Genomic DNA, 20967 nt, shown 5'->3' with positions numbered 1-20967 from the left:
TTTTCCTTTGAGCTGCCTTCTGTTTTACTATGAGATAGTCCAGGGGTGTAGAGAGCGTAAGTTATCGGAACCCCTGGAGTATCGAGAATGTCAATAAGGGTGACCTATCAAAGCTATCTTGATTTAATTTCATTGTTTCTTAAATGTCCATTAATATTAAAAAAAAAAAAAAAAAAAAAAAAAAAAAAACAAGTTTCTCATAAACAATAATAGCATAAGGAAATATATATCGATGACTTAGATAAGGCTTTTAACACCAAACAAATGCAAGATTTCTAGCGTTATATTTGTTGACAGCGAAGATTTATTTTACACTTTTTTCTGTTTGGCGCAATGACAGTCGACTAAAGCTAACGCGCGGTAATATGAACCAATGTGGGAAACATACGACGACGCATACATTATGAAATTACCATTTAATTTATTTCAATAAGATTGATCAGAAGGTAACATTATAACATTTTTTGTGTGTTTGTTGTATACTGAACTCTTTCAGTAAATAATGACAATGTATAAATAGAACAACTTTAAATATAGATACAATATCAATACCTATCATTATGTTTAGTTTGTTATAGGAAAACTCGTTGACATCATGTAATTGTATAAGGTATATACCTTGTCCCGTAGGGTGTCATGTTAGGCTGCGTCTATAACTTTCACTTGATGTATTGCATGGTGACTGGTACGCAAACCCGGACAGGAAAAGCTCCCATAAGTGTGTGCAGTTTTTCATTCTGTAACAAGGGGGTGAATATCAACTTTCTGTTAATCTGACACTCAATAAATCTGCAGATGTTTTGTTGATTTTTCCCACATCACTACAATAGTTCAAGTTTTACTGACTCATCAGTTGTATATACATACATAAATACATGGCATTCAAATGGATCATACATGTATAATACATATTTTACAAAGATACAGTCAGACAGTACTACATTCGGAAGAGTATAACTAATTATTGATTAATAAAGATCGTTTTGCGTTCGCAGCTTTAAATTCTGTAATTATTTCACATCACATTAGTGATCATATGGCAATTTGAACCCAGCTATATAATTAAACGAAAGAGAAAGATGTATTAAAAGAACATCGATTGCTGATTTTAATATGCTACACCACTGACGAATGGTATTTTTCTCTATCAAAAACAGGAGCGGACGACTTATTATTTTTCTTTGGTTACAAAAGTTTCTTACTTTACACCATTTCCATCATTGAAATGTTTGAGCTTCTAATTTTACTTCAAGATAAAAATATTAAAAATAATTAATTGCATCCCGAAAAAAATCCCTGACACTATGTCCTATATGAAATAAAGAACTGATTGCGAATGCTCCAAGAGCGAAACAAATTATTTTATATGTACTTTTGTGCAAGACATAAATATACATGATTAAACATTAGTTATTGTTCGAATGATGAGTATAATTTATGCTCTGTCTGCGATGGAGCATCTTGAAGGTTAATATACCCAGTCAAGCCGACGATATGTTTCTTTTAACTACACAAGATCAAAAACTGCAAGCGTGGTCAACTTATGTGAAATGTGGCGATTTGTGTTAAGTAATGGTATGGTATTTTCCAATAAACACACACATTGTAATGTATGATGTTTCAAAAATCATTATATAAATAGTGTTGAAATGCCTAAAAGAGCATGCTGTAAGTTAAAAACTGGTATTATGTCACTTTTAAAGTCAGGTGTTCATTCTAATGCTTTTTACCCAGTAACTATTGTCAAATTAGTCAAATTTACAGTATGTCCATCCGCTCTATTCAGATGCGAGTTGTGGCTCCTTAATAATTCAGAATTAACTTTGTTAGAACGAGCGCAGCATTTTATGGTCAAATTTGTTCTGACTGACATGTGTATATCATTGCTTGGTTACCATTGAATCATATATTGACATTATAAAATTATTGTTTGTAAGATGAATTATTGTCATGGTTAGTAGACAATTACTACTCATGGCACTACACATACAAAAAAAACCATGTCACTAGATTTTACGTAGTTTTTTAATGGAAAAAAATATCAAGGTTTTATACCAAACATTATAAGAATAATACGAATATACTCATTGTATAATACATTTACTGATTGTATTAAATCTGGTACTTCTCATGTATAAAAAATTGACGAAAATTTGTTTATAAAAATATACAGAAAAATGTATATATAATGTATACCTACATGTACATTGTATTTACAAATATATAAATTTGAAGAGAACGTATACAAGTCAAACACTGTAGATTTTGTTATATTCAAATGAATTCACCCTAAAGCTAGTTTGCAGTTTCTTCGGAAACTCTGTAAAGCTATAGACATGTACATTGTTTGTATTTTGAATGTTTGTGTAAACCCACGAATATCAAATTTTATGGAATGACGTCATTTTTATGGAATGTTTTGTAATGATCATGTAACTCATCTTATTTTACATTGTAACAAAACTAGCCAAGTTCGTGATGAATACCGGTGTTTTGGTCAATATTTTTATATTAGAATTAATTTGTCATCGCTTCACAATATATCACATATTAAATACCTCTTTTCCTCAGCATGTTACTGGTTCAATTACACGTCTCAAGGCCTCAAGGAACTTCACAAGAATTCGTTAAATGATTTTTACCCATGTGACCCTGAATGAAGGTCAAGGTCATTCACATCAATTAATAAATTTTGTAGCTCTTTACCATGGTATACTATATAGATCGTCCAATATTAAGTCTCTATGCCTTTCAGAACTTCGTAAGAAGTCGATTAAAAAATTCAGGTTTTTTTGGCTCCTTTGCCCTTGAATGCAGATGTTGCGATTCGTGCAATACCTGGTACCATGTAGACTGCCAAGGAATGAATCCTTCATTCCTCAAATATATGGACCACAGTGGAGTCTCTTGGGATTGCATACAGTGCGGACTACCAAACTTTTCATCTACACTATTTGACAACAACACTAGCATAAATACATCAAATAGATTCTCACAACTAGACACAGATACAGACCTTAACACGCAGAACATCCCCACCAGCCCAGAACCTCCTACAGCATCCTCCTCTCCAATCAAACACAACAAAGATGTCACTAGGAAAAATAAATTCAACCAGCCAATCCGCATAGCAACTATTAACTTCCAATCTATCTCCAACAAAAAACCAGACCTCGAACAAATACTACACTCCTTAAAACCAGACATCATCATAGGCACAGAAACGTGGCTAAACAACACAACATCGTCCTACGAGTACTTCCCGATCCAAGAATACACAGTATATAGGAAAGACCTAAAGAGGAATAATTGCAGTCACAAACAAATACCGCTCAGAACAAATTCAAGAACTTGACACTGATAACGAATCCATCTTCATCAACATCTCCATGGCAAACTCACACAACCTCACAATAGGATCGTACTACATACCACCCTCAGACAAAGGACATTCACTTGACCAATTAGAAATCTCCATGAAAAGACTAGGACATAACAACAACACAATTACTTTCATTAGCGGAGATTTCAACTTACCACACATAGATTGGCAAAACAACACAACAATTCCAGGTAAAACAGACACAAAACTTCACCAACAACTACTTGATATCATAGACGACAACTCTCTCACACAAATGACTACCAACACAACTAGAGGTGACCACATTCTTGACCTAACACTAACAAATCGCCCTTCAATTGTCAACAAGACTGAAACATCACCACCCATAGGGAAAGCTGATCATGGCATCATATTCACTGAAATTGACGTGCGACTCAAGAAAATTAGGAAGCAGCCCAGGGACATCCCCCTATACAGTAAAGCTAACTGGGACAATATTAGAAATGACCTGACTCACATCAACACGAAACTGGACGAACCAACAAACCAAACAATAGACGACCTCTGGAACCTTTTTAAGAATACACTTAATGACTCAGTAGATAAAAACATACAAAAAAAAACACATCACATACAAATCTAAACTACCATGGATAACAAAACCCATCCGTCAACTCATGAAGAATTGTAAAAAATTACACGTACAGAACAAAAACAAACAAGACCAAGAGCTTAAACAGAAATACAAAGCATGCAAATCAGAACTACAAAAACGCACTAGAAACGCATATCTAAACTACATAGAAAAAATGATAAAAGACCTACCAATAGATGAGCAACAACAAGAGTCACCACAAAAAAAGAAGAAAATACAACCCCAAAAAATTATTCTCATACATCAAAACAACAAGAAAAGAGAACACAGATATCACAGCACTAAGAAAGGATGGACACCTAATGACAGACACCACTTGTAAGGCAAGCATATTAAGTGAACAATTTAAATCAGCCTTCACAACAGAACAGGATCACCCCATACCAGAAAAAGGACCATCACCACACCCAGTCATGCCTGAAATTAACATTACACAACAAGGAATAGATAACCTCCTTAAAAAAAATCAACCCACACAAAGCAACAGGACCAGACAATTTACACGGCAGACTTTTAAAAGAACTTAGGGACATAACAGCACCCATACTTACCAAACTTTTCACTTACTCACTAAATACAGGCACATTACCAACAGATTGGAAACACGCAAACGTAAACCCCATATACAAGAAAGGCGACAGATACAACCCCACTAACTACAGACCCATATCACTCACCTGTATCACATGCAAACTTATGGAACATATCATTACAAACGCCACAATGTCACATCTGGAGAACAACAACATACTATACAACTTACAACACGGCTTCAGATCATCCAGATCATGTGAGACACAACTTGCTACATTCATACACGACCTCGCAAACAATAATAACAGCAACAAACAGACAGACATTATTATCATGGACTTTGCCAAAGCCCACACAAACGCCTACAATACAAATTAAAATACTACGGCATAACAGGCAACACACACAAATGGATCACAGATTTTCTCTCACAACGCACCCAAACAGTAGTACATGAGGGAAAACAATCAAATAAAATACAAGTAACTTCAGGAGTCCCTCAAGGAACATGTTTGGGCCCAATTCTGTTTCTCATATACATTAACGATTTCCATCAATACATGCAGTACAGCACACTAAGATTATTCGCAGACGACAGTATTATATACAAAACAATAAACAACAAAGACGACACAATAAAACTACAGAAAGATCTGGACGCAGCAGCACAATGGGAAACAGACTGGCTAATGAAATTTCACCCAGATAAATGCAACATAATCAGTGTTACACCAAAACGCAACAAAATACATCACAACTACACACTCCACAATCATACACTCGAGCAAGTAAACTCAAGCAAATATCTAGGACTAACACTACAAAAAAAAACCCTAAAATGGGACATGCACATAAATAATATCACCGCAAATACAAGCAGATCACTATAAGGGTTTTTAAAGCGCAACTTAAAAATTAATTCACCACATATAAAAGCACACGCATACAAAGCACTACTTCGACCCAAACTGGAATACTGCTCTTCCATATGGGATCCCCACAATACACACCAAATTCAACAGATAGAAAAAACACAACGCAGAGCAGCAAGATATGTTCACAACAAATATCACGACACCAGTTCAGTTACAAACATGATACATCAACTCAACTGGCCAACACTACAGACACGACGGCTACACACAAGATTGATACTTTTCTACAAAATAATACACAATATAGTTGCCGTCGAATACCAGACCATACTCATACCAGTAGACCACAGAACCAGACACTCCAATCCACACTGCTTCAGACAAATCTCTGCTACAAAGGACACATACAAATATTCATTTTTCCCACAAACAATAACACAATGGAATCTCCTCCCTGTAGCAGCAGTACAATGCACTAGTACTACACTCGAGGACTTCAAGGCACATGTTTCCAACGTAGCCCTTGAAGCCCTCACACATTAGTTCTGCACACACCTTTTATCTATATACAAAAAAAAAAATCACAAATCTATTCCTTTCACACCCTTGCACCCCTACAGGTCCCCAGGACATAATCGTCATACTTTGACGGCGTTCCGTAAACAGAAGAAGAAGATCAAGGTCACTCATATTAACAACTTTGGCAGCCATTTATCTAAGCACGCCACATGCACAATAATAGGTCTCCATGCGTTCCAGAACTAAAGAAGAAGATTTTTCAAAGTATTTTTTTTATCTCGAAAAAAATGCACTTATGAACTTATAACCTTTATTTCAAATCGCAAGTTGACGTTTTACAGAGAAGTGTTAGATCTACATGTACATCAGTTGTATAATGTACTATTGATTCTATACTGTCCTTTATACGTCAACCCAAGACGGCTCCTTTTTAACTCTATCTTGGAACTTGACAATAATATACCACTGACAACACAAACTTTTTTGCAAGGCTCTGAAAGACACGATATTAACATTAAAAAAGCTATATTGGATAAAGTTCAGTGCTTTGTCAGAGATACCAATAGATTTCGCTGATTTTGTTGAATAGATTTCGTTTAATTCGTTGTAAATTTTTTTTTTCTACATCTTGTATTTGTTATTATATTAACTAGGGGACATTTTGTATATGATGTTTATCAATATCTAGCTTGATGTTTTAGGATATCATCATCATTAAATAAATATAGTAATTCAGATTATTTATATGTATATCAATATTAATTGTTAATATGTAAGGAGAGGGCGTGTATAGGCATGTTGCCTGTTGCCCCATTCCGATTGTCTGTAACATCTGACAATAAAATATTCTGAAATGAAAAAAAATGTACACATACGCACATTTGTTCTTCCTAAACCCGGTCCAGTAATATTCAACTAATAGCTTCCCGTGTTATCTATTTAGTTTTTTTGTTCCTTTGTATTTCTTCTTTCTAAATCGACCATGTCTATACATCGAGTAAAGGGAGGCAATCGGACATTGTGCAATACGTTCAAGGGGAGACAATTACCTAATGCGATAGATGGCGCTTTGATCTAAAAATGTTGCATCGTCTGCTAGGATGAAGTTCGACATTCAAAGAAGCCATATGCAGGGAAATTGTTTTCGTGTTTTCCATATCCATAGGTGTGCTTATTTCTATTTTAACCTGACTTGTTGTCTGAATGTGTAAGCTGTCAAAATGAAGCATTTAAAACTTGATATAAAATATCGCAGGTGCGCGCACCTCAATACTTCTATCAACATTACAACTTCGATAGGCCTATATTGAGGATAAGGTGATGTTTGCACAGGTTTCTTGATTCGAAGCGAAAGAATCTACAAAGTCTATCATTGGGAATAGACTGTGGGGGAAAAAGTTTGACTGTAGGCCTTGGCCTATTCACATTTCATTTACTGTACTACTCTAACTACAATGTATTAGGCCTAAAACATGCAAGTTTCAGGTACCCCTACGTATACCTACCCTAGTTTTTACTCACGACCATAGCTATTTTATCACACTTGTTCAAAACAAAAATGTTGTGTGTGAAGTTGTCAACTTAGATTTTTACGCATGCTTTAACGGACGTTATATCCAACCGTGAACTATCTCATAGAAAACTGAAGACAGCTTGATCAGAAGAGAAAATCTGCAAAAACTTCCTTCAAAGACTAAAGAGAGAGGGATGCCCAACTTCACAGCCACACAGAACCACAGCATACTGTTATACAATTCTTCTGAAGTACATTGTACATCAAAGTACAGTTTTGTTGCCTCCAGTTTTACCATGAGATAGTCCAGGGGTGGATATAACAACAGTAATAGTAACCCCTGGAGTATCGAGGATGTCAGAGGTGTAGCATGTTTAAGCAATGTGTAGTCATACAAGGTGAAAAATCCAGTCTGGTTAGGGTAACTAATGGTGTGCCCCATGGTAGTGTACTGGCTGGGTCCAGTGTTCTTTAACAATCTGCCAGATGTTGTCAATCATTTGCTGATGACCCTAAACTATTCAGTGATACTAAAAAATCAGCTAACTCCAGTCAAACATAAACATTAAACCATATTTGACGCAATAAGTACCCAGGGCACTGAAAAATTGAAAACAAGAAGGGGCGCTTATAGGACCAAATTTAAGCTAACATTTCACAAAATTATTGCACAGTTATTAATACGAAAGAAATCAAATGGGAAAACCTACACAGTTTTCAGTTTCAGCCTATATTTAATTTGAGATGTATAAGTGATACTGAGGCCTTGAAATTACAGTAACAAAGGGGAGGGGCTCATATTAGGTTGAATATGGTAGGTGTGATGTTTGACATTTGACAAATATTTAAAATTTAGTCAACATTACGATCACACAATTCACTTTTAATTTGAGTACAAGTTGATGCAAAAATAGGAGTTGAAAAATTTTATGCAAATAACCGAAATATTCGAATAACCCGTTACATGATTAGATGGAGTCCACTGTAGTTGAAGACCCAACTTAGAATATTTTTAAAGATCATTTAAAAGTTTCACCCAATGTTTTAGGCTGAACAACCGGATCAGCACAAAATATGTCAGAATTAGTCGATATGATGTCTAAGTCGAGGTATGGTATCAGATATGTGGTTAGTGTACCTCATCAACCTTAGTTATGATCTCATTCTTTTACAAGACTTTAGACCTAGTCTAGGACGCAATACTCTGGCCCTGACACCTGCATGCAGCGTATGTCTGATGTGGGCCAGAGTACAAATGTCTGTAAAAAGTATCTATAAATTTAGTGTCAGGGCCAGAATACATGTATCTTGAGTCAAACCCATGTTAATAATATGTTTATCTTTTTTTTCCAGAATTTAAGTTATAGATCTTGAAACTTTAACTAGAGGAAATTCCTTCCATGATGGACCTCAGTCAATTGTTTTATCAACCAAGCTACAATCTTTCACAGAAAAGGCAAGTTTTATCACTATTTGACTATCTATATCCTACCTTGCCGTCATGGTTCAGTCAATATCTTATTATAGATAGTTTTTATATAAAATCACTAGTTGCAAAAGAAAGTTGGTTTACAGTAGTGGTATATATAATAGTTTCCTATATAGTAGATATATCATGACCATTGTCAGTGTTTTTCCTGGGTATTTAAGGAAAAAAATCAAAGATTGGTTTTGGGTTAACCAATGCTTAATGTCTCATAATGATATGCATGTTAAAACCCCAATTGCAGCATCTTACAGTCTTATAAGGACGTCCAAAGTAATTGGTTCTCCAGAGAATCAATAATTTGTTAATTGGGAATTTTATGAAGTAATTGGGAACAAAATTGAGAATGGGGTAGATATCAATCCATTTACTCATATCGACAAGAAAAACATGAACCCTCATCATTAATTTCTATACACATTTATTTTGAAAGACATAATGGTCAATGGCAGTGTTCTTTACTTTATCATGCTTTTAGTTTCACTTATGATAAAAAAATGCTTTTGGTTTGAATTAGAGATTTTTTTTTATCAAACAGTTGAAGTTCAGATGCAATTGACAATCATAAGTAGCTAGGACTCAGTTTGCTGAAACTATGGATCTTGTTATAAAGTCATGATTGTTTATTGTTGTTTCTAGAATGAAATTTGTGCCTGTATCATCAGTTAAATGACCTCTTGCCTATCATATGGATCAAAGGTCAATGTCATACTTAAAGTTTACTGTTTTTGTTGAGAATTGAATCTGCATGATTTTGTTTGCAGGACTCAGCTGTCCCAGGTTCCACCCCCTAGATCTCAATTTATTGATATCCCTGAGGCACCAGTAGCAAGTGAGGCTGCATTGTTGCCACCCGTTTTTCAGGAGTCATTTGATTTCCAGCCATCACAACTGTTTAAGCATTTGAATAAAGGTATTGTCTAACAGAACATTTGATGATGGAAGGTTTATGATATTGATATTTGAAGTAAATAATTTTGAAGCTGATTAGAAAAGTTGAAATTGAAAATATACAATCTGAAATAAGTTCATACATATCAAAACGTTTAAGGAAATGAGAAATGAAAGAATTGTATTTCTGTTATTTATCTTATTTATAGACAGTGAGGAAAATAGAAGCCTAAGAAATCTTCATTCTGATGAAATTTCTGTTTCAAAGAAAAGGTAAGAAAAAAATTTGTTGCTTTGTACTATGTTTTAAATTATTTTCAAAGAGCTATCAGTATATAAGCGTTAAATCTTCTAATATTCTGTATTTGCATATTGCAGAGTTATCTGCTCTTGCAGGTAGGTATTGATTGTGACATCATGTGCTTGCATGAGTAACATTATATTTGTCAGAGAAAATGATGCGATTTACGCTCACAACTTCACAATCAATACCGACCGGTTACCACAAGGGAGGTAACTCTGTAATATACAAAGACAGAATGTTTTATTAACAGTGGGTTAAGTCAAATTCATTCATATCTTCAGTAAAGGTTTCAGGGTTCCTGTCATAACAAGAGTGGACAAACTGCCAAGTTTTGTTACTCCTATAAAAAGACCTGAAGCTAGCCATGACAGAGGCCATGATGGAGATGTTGGGAGTGATGTCGATTTGTTTGAATCAAGTGAGGTTGACAGTGCTTCTGAAGTGCAGATTAAAGACAAGTTATTCACACCAGCTCCATTAGTATGTAAGTACTGGTGTTAATATTGGAATTATCATATGTTGTTAACTCAATTACCCTGAACCCATATTTGAGCTCTTCTAATTTAAATACTGGTTCATTTTAAATGTTCAGGGGTGAATATGTTAATTAACTTATTGATTACAACAGAAAGTGTTCAGTTTATTATTTTTTGTCTTGTTTCTCAAATTCTATCTGTAATCTAAGTTTTAAGAACACAGTTATGACAGAAAGAGAATTCTGTCCGTAATGTAGGTTTTTAAAACATAGTTATGACAGAAAGAAAGAGACTACCAGTATGACACTCAGTATTACTGCATGTTAAGGAAGTATGGTAAAAAAGTAAAGAATTCCGTAAAAAAGTAATGAATTCCAAACATAGCAAGGATGTTATGACTAGCTTTGGAGAATTCCAACATACAGAAGATTTCTTACTATTAGGTATTATTATGGTCTATAACTTTGATTTCAGTACCTAATCCTCTGCCAAGCCGCAATGGTATCAAGCTAAGGCCAGTTGAAGAACTGCGTATCCTTTGAAACATGCATGTGTATTTCAATGATACCTATGTATCTTTGTCGGAGACTTTCATTACATTTAAGCAGTTTTATTGTTTGATACACTTGACATTTCATTTCTATGACTGGATCGGTATACCGATATATCGGTTTGTACCGCTATTGAACAACGTATCTGGTTCCGATACGGCAACATGCTGTTGTATGCAACATGCTGATGTATCGCTGTATCGTTCAAATATTGAAAACAACCATTTTTCACTTCTGACAGAAAATATCAGTTAAAGCTCATTTGATATACCATCTGGGGAAAGGATTTCTGTAGAATATTCTATTGATAGAAAGGGTCAAGCTTCCGAGTCACATAGATGCACCAGAAATGTGTTTGCGTAACCACGAATACAACCTAGCAGAGCACGTGACGGCTTGCAGTTGGCATGATGCACAAACAACTATTTTGTTCAAATATGTCTTTAGTTTTCACAATATCACTATCAGAAACAATTTTTACATGAAAAATATTTCCATTGTATCGTCAATACTTATCTTGTATTGTTTCAGTATATTGTCAATACGTATCGATCGTATTGGTTCGTCTTTTTCGATACCCAGCCCTATTCATTTCCAAAAATTGGGAGACATGGTGCATGTGCAATTAGTGTACTTCATTACATGTATATAGGATGCAGTCCACAGAATTTTTTCGGGATGCAGATAATTATTTTTTAATATTATCATCTTGAAGTAAAATGAGAAACTCAAACTTTTCAATGATGGTAATGGTGTAAAGTAAGCAACTTTTGCAACTGAAGAAAAGTACTTAATCTTCTGCTCCTGTTTTTGATAGAGAAAAAATACCATTTGTCAGTGGTGAAGCAACTTTAAAATTATTTGTATATTATTTGTAACTGTGAGAGAGTACTAGTGTGATTAAAATATCCCAACGCATTACTATTTGCCTTCATCTCTGGGTATCAAGTTCAAAATCCATGCTGAAAGTGCAAAGCAATCACCAGGTGCTGACTGTTGGTTGGTGGTTTTCCTTCGGGTACTCTGTCTTTCATCCAATTTCTAAACCTGGCTTGTCCTGGCTGTTGTTACTTGTATGACATGAAAATAAAAACAAAGTGAAGTTTGTAACTGGCAAAGTTTAAATAATAGCCAAAACAGATAACATCTAAAATCCTTGGCAATATGTTTTTCTTAACTACTTGATTTTATTTCTCCTTTTGTTAATCTTCAAAAACCAGGATTTAAACATGTACCGGTAGGGTCCAGTACAATGTCAGTATTGGTATTGATATTGATGTTGTTGATGTCCGCATCATTCTCTTGCAGAGTTTCTTTATGATAGCTAAAATTCCCTTTAGCTACCTAATCAAATTCTGATCTCATGCTACCATATGTTCATACAGTCAGTAAATGCTTAAGATTTTTTCAAGACCAAAGGTCAAAGATCATAGTTTTTAGAAATAGAAATTTCATTTCTGTGCATAACTCAAGTTGGTAGATGATTGGCTAGTTAAAAATCTTATAACCTATTTTTAGTATTTTAAGACCTTTATTATTTAGTTATTTGATACATATTCATGTTTTAATTATTTCATCAGATTTCCTTAATTCAGAAATAATTCAGCTGTGAAATACAGAACCATATTTAAGGCTTTTCCTTACTTCAACATTGTACAGTCCAAAGTATTTGATGACGTAAGTGTGGTGAAAAGAGCAGAGATGACTTATCAAATTTAAATCTCAAAGGTTTTGCTGTTCATGCATTATTTTATGAATTTAAAATTTTAAGGTATTAAATAAAAATAAACATATGTACATATGTTTATATTAAATAAAGTAGAAAAAAATATCTATGAAATTTAAATAAATCTTGAGTGACTACCACTGAATATTTACATGGCAAGATTCACCAATTTCAAACCAATAATTATTATTTGCAATACAATTTAAATTTCTACATGTTCTTACATAATTCTGTTTACTTCCCAGGTATTTTACACAGATAAGCCACTTGTGGTGTGTGCCCCTACAGGAGCAGGGAAGACTGTCATATTTGAATTGGCAATCGTTAGACTCCTTATGAAGATGCAAAGTGCCGCAGTAAGAGGATTCAAGGTTGTCTATAGTAAGTCTTATAAAAGGTGTTTGCTTTGATTTTGATTCTTTGTGGGAAAGCTCTATTCACAGAGTAAACCTTTAAACCTCAAAACAAAATTATTTAGTGTTTATTTTACAGTGTTATAACATTGATCAAATTGTGCATGTGTTAAGATTTTAGAGAGCAGTAGACAGACTTTAAGGTTTATTTAAAGTTGATCTTGCAACCACATGTATTTCTATAGTAGGATAAGGTTTTGTGTGATTAGCCTGCAGTTTGAAAAGCCATTGTTATAAAATACAAATTAATGTGATTTGATTTTGCACATACCGTATTATATATTTTTATTTGTTTGACATATAAGGATCTGTCCTGTTCAATAATTCAATGGTTACTATCACTGTCGTTATATATCCACCCTTAACTAAATCTCATCATTAAAATGAAAGTCCAGGGGGGGGGGGGGGTGTGTGTGATGAAAGACAATGATAGCAAACCCTGGAATATCAAGGATGTGGATCAGTGTTTTTGCTTCTGTACATGACATTATGTTTATACTATCCCAATAGCTTATTTAAGCCCAGAAAATATAGAATATCACACATCCATTTCAAATGATAACAAACCTAATTTTATCTTCAAATAACACAACATGATATGAGACATCAAATGCAAACCAGGCTAGATCATGTATGACATATTAAAATTTTTGGGTTTAGTTTAGCTGTTCAGATATCAACAATTTCAAAGGACAGTAAAAATATCTCTAAAAATATGTTTAAGAATGTCTTGATTTTCAAGTGGCTCCTATCAAAGCCTTGTGCAGTGAGAGGTTGCAGGACTGGACTGAGAAGTTTGAGGTGTTTGGACTGAAGTGTAAGGAACTTACTGGAGATACAGAGATAGATGACTATTATGAACTGCAGGAAGTGAATATCATCCTTACAACTCCTGTAAGTTACAAATCTCTTGATTGAGATAGTTTTGCAATAAGAAAAATGAATGTATATCAGATATAATATCTCTTATATTAAACATCTTTAAAACTAATCTGATGTTAAAAAGTTAAAGTAAAATTCTTAGGATGAATACACATTCCTGTTGAGTGCCTCTACCAGAAATATAACCAATATCTCAAAGGTACATTGTAAACAAATTGCTCAACCCACTCATGAGCGAAAGAATCATCTTTTTTGTCAACAAGGTGGAGAAAATGTAGCAGCCAGACTGGGGCTCAAACCGGGGATCTCCAAACACTAGAGGGATACTCTAGCATTGAGTTACCTGGTCGCCGATGACCGACCAAATCTTTTTCCCGCTACACTTACAAGCCACACCAGCCCTCTCTTTACGTTTGTACTCAAAAGCAATGGCAGTATATGCTTGTATTCATCAATGAAAATAATTTTTGTAATTCACTTTTTTAGATGTTTACAGAATGACCTTCAAACCTTGTTACAAATTTCATAGTAGCAGTTTTTGGTATACTTTTAATAGAAAAAAAATACAATGCAATTACTGTTATTTGTGATATCAATACAGATCATTAAATATGATGATACAGAATTTGTGATCTATGAAAATTGTGTTTTAGGAAAAGTGGGACAGCATGACAAGACGATGGAGAGACAACAAATGTATTGTTCAGTCTGTGTGCCTGTTTCTTATTGACGAGGTAACATGTGATAACTGCTTGTTTGTTATAAAAGGAGAATTTAATTAGTTGAATAGATATGTCCATTTATTCATAATGATAGTTATATAAATCAGTATTTTTTTAAACCTTTGAAATGGTTCTTTCAATTACTATAAACCAACTTATTTTACATATGATTAGATTTGGCAGATTTTACAGGTGATAAGAAATACCAAATATAAATATTCAAGAAACTGTTTCAGCTAAAGTAGAACTCCAGATGTTTAGATTGTGAAATTAAATCTCCACAAGAACATTTTAAGGTGCAGTATAATTTATAAATGCAAAATTAAGTCACTGTATACATAAGTTTGTTTACAGTATACATTGTACAACATTATATTAATGATTAAGTTTCAAGACATCTATGACAGAGTGAAATGAAAGTGATTGATCAGAATATTTTTACTTTAGAGTGTATTGTTTACGATATTATGTTGCAGATCCACGTCCTGAATGACAGCGTGCGGGGAGCCACCATAGAGGCTGTGATCAGTAGGATGAAGACAGTCTCCCTAGGTCACTCCAACAGAGAGTCACAACTACCCAAACTCAGATTTATAGCTGTGTCAGCCACAATACCAAACATTGAGGATGTATGTACTAAATTACTGTGTAATGATAGTAAAACTTCTGAGCTTATAAATAAGTTATTTATTTTGATTTCATAAGGCTGTTTTGTACCTTTGAATTGCAGTACTGGAAAAATGTTTATGAAATTATATGATATGTAACTTGGTTTGTCATAGAAAAGTAAGGAAACAATCTCTAAGTGGTATTTGTTTATCAGATTGCAGAATGGATGGGGGAAAATCAACAGGCAGCAACCTTTTACAAGTATAATTTTGTGATTACAAGTTATTTTGTTGTTTCTTGAAGTTTTATGTTTCTATGACCATTTTATTTTCATAATATTTGTTGAACTGCAGAACGCTTTGTTTGCATGCACATTTAGAATATTTCAGAATATATTAAAGATGCTCCTCCGCTGACAAATGGTATTTTTGCACTATCAAAAACAGCAGCAGACATTTAAATATTTTTCTTCGGTTACAAAAGTTACTTATTTTACACCATTACCATCATTGAAAAGTTTGAGCTTCTAATTTTACTTCAAGTTTAAAATATCGAAAATAATTAATTGCATCCCGAAAAAATTTCGTTGCACTATATCCTATATGGAATGATGTACTGATTGCGATGCACCAAAGGCGAAATAAATTATTTTATATTATTTTTTTTGTGTTAATTAGGCATATATATACACAATTAAACACCAATTATTGTTCAAATGATTTATTGATTAATATCATTTTTGCTCTGTCGGCGGTGGAGCATCTTTAACTAATTCATTTACTTTTCAATATCCAATTTCACTTCAAAATTGTTTAATGTACATGTAATGATTGTTGCTTTTATCTTAATGTGATCTTCAATGTCAGTGTCAAATTGTTGCATATACAGTCAAAACTGTCTATAAAGACCTTCCAAGGGACCAAGTAATATGACCTGTCTTTATGGCCTAGTGTTTTTTTTACACAGGGCATAACTATCGAAATCGACAATTGACAAGTTTATTGATTTTGAAATTCATGTCTATAGGCTAAGTAGCATTAAATAAAGTCTTGATTTCCCGTGATGAAGATGAATGAATTATTTCAAGATGGTTGATGTTTCTGTCTTGTGCTGCTGAGGAAGGTAACAGCTGATGACAATAAAATTGAAAAAATTTTACTTAGATATCTCAATAATAATTCATTTACCCCTGAAATTTTGTGATGAACTGTTCTAGTCCTTGATTTAGAAGAGTCTAAATGTGCCTTCAGGAGTGAATGAGTTAATATTTAACATTGTATAAAAGCTTTGAATGAATTTCCAGGATGGATGATAGTTTCCGTCCAGTGCGCCTCAGAAAGGTGGTGTTGGGGTTTCCTTTTGATGAACAGAAAGGCTCTGGGTTCCACTTCGATATGTCTCTCAGCTACAAGCTTGGTGGCATTATCAACACGTACTCTGATGGAAAACCTGCTCTGGTGGTAAGAAATGGTGTTTGTTTAACCTTGAACTTCATCTGTAAAGTATGGTGTTTGTGGCCTTGAACTTGATATATAAAGTATTGTATTTGTGACCTTGAACTTGATCTATGAAGTAGGTTTTTTTTTGTTTGACCTTGAACTTGATTTGTGCGGTAGGGTGTTTGTTTGACCTTGACCTTGATCCATTTTCAATGCCATGTGATTAAACTGTCTTTACACTTTGGTTTGCTTTCAACAGCTTATAATAGGGCATTTAAGGATTTAAGAATTATGTAAAAAAAAAAAAAAAGAAAAAAAAATACAAGTTAACTTTTGCAAAGTTGATGACATAAAAATGCATAAGAGTTAATTTACAAATAAATATAGTTTGCTGAAAGCTCCATAATCAAGCTAGCTTGAAGGTTCCATGGCTAGTGTCAAATGTGCAGGTTCTTCTTATTAGGTGAAAATCAGAGATGACCATGTAAGTTTCATGTTTCAGTTCTGTTCCACTAGGAAGGGTACTCAGCAGGCTGCTGACATTCTAGCCAAAGACAGCAGGAGTACCTATATAAAGGATGTCAAGAACAGACAAGTGCTGCTAAAATATTCAAATCTGGTCAAGGATCTTAAACTCAGAGGTGAAATTGGATATATCCCTTGATATTCTTTTATTTCATAGTCTTTCAGTTGGACAAGGCAAATTTTTTATAATGACTTTGGTTAAACAAATATTTCTATCATGTTATTTTGCATTTTGAAACTGTTAAAATGTGAAATTATTATATATTTAATATGTGTTCTATGTAGTCTAGTTGTTTTTACTTTGGGGAAAGTGATTTTTTTTAAATTTAGTTTTCAGAATACAAAGTGTATACCCAAAAAGAAATTCATTGAAAATGTCAATACATTCAGTAAACAAAAGATGAAATGGTATTTTTTTTATATAAGAAATATTGTATTTGACAGATATATTTTAAACTATATACTTTTCCAGACACATTGGTCAAAGGTATTGGCATTCACCATGCTGGCATGGATATCCAGGACAGGAAGTACATTGAAGAGCTGTTTGCTTCATCTCAACTACAAGTTCTCGGTTTGTTCATCTTTCCTATTTTTTAACATTGGTACATAAACAAAAGACTTAAAACATGTTTTTTTTATATGTACACATTTATATCTGTCTCAGCATAGATGTAAAATATCATAACAATGATCAAAGGCATGTAAATTTGATCAAATTGTATTCATGCGTCTTCATTGTTATTATCAATGCTGAATCATCTTGCTATTATCTGTCTGACTGATGACTTTTACAGTAATGACAGACATTAAAAAATCCTAGATTGCAGCCTAATAGATTGATGTAATCAGGCAGAATGTCTGCCAATACTCAGAACCACCCACCACCACTTTTGAACTATATTTCTTTTCTGGTTGGAGTGTCTTATTTGCGGTCAATTTCAGTAATGTATTGGGGTTATACAAGCATTGTATTGTTATGTATTCTATTGGGGTTATGACAGTTGCTACAAGCATGCTGGTTATGTATTGTATTGGGGTTATGACAGTTGCTACAAGCATGCTGGTTATGTATTGTATTGGGGTTATGACAATTGCTACAAGCATGCTGGTTATATATTGTATTGGGGTTATAACAGTTGCTACAAGCATGCTGGTTATGTATTGTATTGGGGTTATGACAGTTGCTACAAGCATGCTGGTTATGTATTGTATTGGGGTTATGACAGTTGCTACAAGCATGCTGGTTATGTATTGTATTGGGGTTATGACAGTTGCTACAAGCATGCTGGTTATGTATTGTATTGGGGTTATGACAGTTGCTACAAGCATGCTGGTTATGTATTGTATTGGGGTTATGACAGTTGCTACAAGCATGCTGGTTATGTATTGTATTGGGGTTATGACAGTTGCTACAAGCATGCTGGTTATGTATTGTATTGGGGTTATGACAGTTGCTACAAGCATGCTGGTTATATATTGTATTGGGGTTATGACAGTTGCTACAAGCATGCTGGTTATGTATTGTATTGGGATTATGACAGTTGCTACAAGCATGCTGGTTATGTATTGTATTGGGGTTATGACAATTGCTACAAGCATGCTGGTTATATATTGTATTGGGGTTATGACAGTTGCTACAAGCATGCTGGTTATGTATTGTATTGGGGTTATGACAGTTGCTACAAGCATGCTGGTTATGTATTGTATTGGGGTTATGACAGTTGCTACAAGCATGCTGGTTATGTATTGTATTGGGGTTATGACAGTTGCTACAAAGCATGCTGGTTATGTATTGTATTGGGGTTATAAATTGCTAAAGCATGCTGGTTATGTATTGTATTGGGTTATGACAATTGCTATAAGCATGCTGGTATGTATTGTATTGGGGTTATGACAGTTGCTACAAGCATGCTGGTTATGTATTGTATTGGGGTTATGACAGTTGCTACAAACATGCTGGCTATGTATTGTATTGGGGTTATGACAAGTTGCTACAAGCATGCTGGTTATGTATTGTATTGGGGTTATGACAATTGCTACAAGCATGCTGGTTATGTATTGTATTGGGGTTATGACAGTTGCTACAAGCATGCTGGTTATGTATTGTATTGGGGTTATGACAGTTGCTACAAAGCATGCTGGTTAATGTATTGTATTGGGGTTATGACAGTTGCTACAAGCATGCTGGTTATGTATTGTATTGGGGTTATGACAGTTGCTACAAGCATGCTGGCTTATGTATTTGTATTGGGGTTATGACAGTTGCTACAAGCATGCTGGTTATGTATTGTATTGGGGTTATGACAGTTGCTACAAGCATGCTGGCTATGTATTGTATTGGGGTTATGACATTGCTACAAGCATGCTGGTTATGTATTGTATTGGGGTTATGACAGTTGCTACAAGCATGCTGGTTATGTATTGTATTGGGGTTATGACAGTTGCTACAAGCATGCTGGTTATGTATTGTATTGGGGTTATGACAGTTGCTACAAAGCATGCTGGTTATGTATTGTATTGGGGTTATGACAGTTGCTACAAGCATGCTGTTATGTATTGTATTGGGGTTATGACAGTTGCTACAAGCATGCTGGTTATGTATTGTATTGGGGTTATGACAGTTGCTACAAGCATGCTGGTATGTATTGTATTGGGGTTATGACAGTTGCTACAAGCATGCTGGTTATGTATTGTATTGGGGTTATGACAGTTGCTACAAGCATGCTGGCTATGTATTGTATTGGGGTTATGACAGTTGCTACAAGCATGCTGGTTATGTATTGTATTGGGGTTATGACAATTGCTACAAGCATGCTGGTTATGTATTGTATTGGGGTTATGACAGTTGCTACAAGCATGCTGGTTATGTATTGTATTGGGATTATGACAGTTGCTACAAGCATGCTGGTTATGTATTGTATTGGGGTTATGACAGTTGCTACAAGCATGCTGGCTATGTATTGTATTGGGGTTATGACAGTTGCTACAAGCATGCTGGTTATGTATTGTATTGGGGTTATGACAGTTGCTACAAGCATGCTGGTTATGTATTGTATTGGGGTTATGACAATTGCTATAAAGCATGCTGGTTATGTATTGTATTGGGGTTATGACAGTTGCTACAAGCATGCTGGTTATGTATTGTATTGGGGTTATGACAGTTGCTACAAGCATGCTGGTTATGTATTGTATTGGGGTTATGTACAATTGCTATAAGCATGCTGGTTATGTATTGTATTGGGGTTATGACAGTTGCTACAAGCATGCTGGTTATGTATTGTATTGGGGTTATGACAGTTGCTACAAGCATGCTGGCTATGTATTGTATTGGGGTTATGACAGTTGCTACAAGCAAGCATGCTGGTTATGTATTTGTATTGGGGTTATGACAGTTGCTACAGTTGCAAGCATGCTGGTTATGTATTGTATTGGGGTTATGACAGTTGCTACAAGCATGCTGGTTATGTATTGTATTGGGGTTATGACAGTTGCTACAAG

At 34.4% G+C, this 20967-nt stretch overlaps 1 protein-coding gene across 1 annotated transcript in view; it reads left to right on the top strand.

Annotated features, from left to right (window-relative positions):
• Window positions 1-6977: 6977 nt before the first annotated feature.
• The window catches only part of LOC138306961 (probable ATP-dependent DNA helicase HFM1), a 39941-nt gene continuing 25951 nt past the window's right edge, over window positions 6978-20967 (top strand). The window contains exons 1-15 of the mRNA XM_069247557.1: window positions 6978-7094; window positions 8796-8898; window positions 9693-9841; window positions 10029-10092; window positions 10405-10607; window positions 11074-11130; window positions 12757-12827; window positions 13122-13257; window positions 14032-14183; window positions 14825-14905; window positions 15370-15522; window positions 15717-15763; window positions 16806-16962; window positions 17444-17582; window positions 17939-18040. Coding sequence (XP_069103658.1) covers window positions 8843-8898; window positions 9693-9841; window positions 10029-10092; window positions 10405-10607; window positions 11074-11130; window positions 12757-12827; window positions 13122-13257; window positions 14032-14183; window positions 14825-14905; window positions 15370-15522; window positions 15717-15763; window positions 16806-16962; window positions 17444-17582; window positions 17939-18040 — 1567 coding nt within the window. The 5' untranslated portion in view covers window positions 6978-7094; window positions 8796-8842. The remainder of the gene's footprint in view (window positions 7095-8795; window positions 8899-9692; window positions 9842-10028; window positions 10093-10404; window positions 10608-11073; window positions 11131-12756; window positions 12828-13121; window positions 13258-14031; window positions 14184-14824; window positions 14906-15369; window positions 15523-15716; window positions 15764-16805; window positions 16963-17443; window positions 17583-17938; window positions 18041-20967) is intronic.

This window comes from Argopecten irradians, chromosome 14 (genome assembly GCF_041381155.1).
Source record: "Argopecten irradians isolate NY chromosome 14, Ai_NY, whole genome shotgun sequence".
Classification (NCBI taxonomy): Eukaryota; Metazoa; Mollusca; class Bivalvia; order Pectinida; family Pectinidae; genus Argopecten; species Argopecten irradians.
Note: the sequence above shows the minus strand (reverse complement) of the source record. Positions and strands in the feature narration are given on the sequence as shown.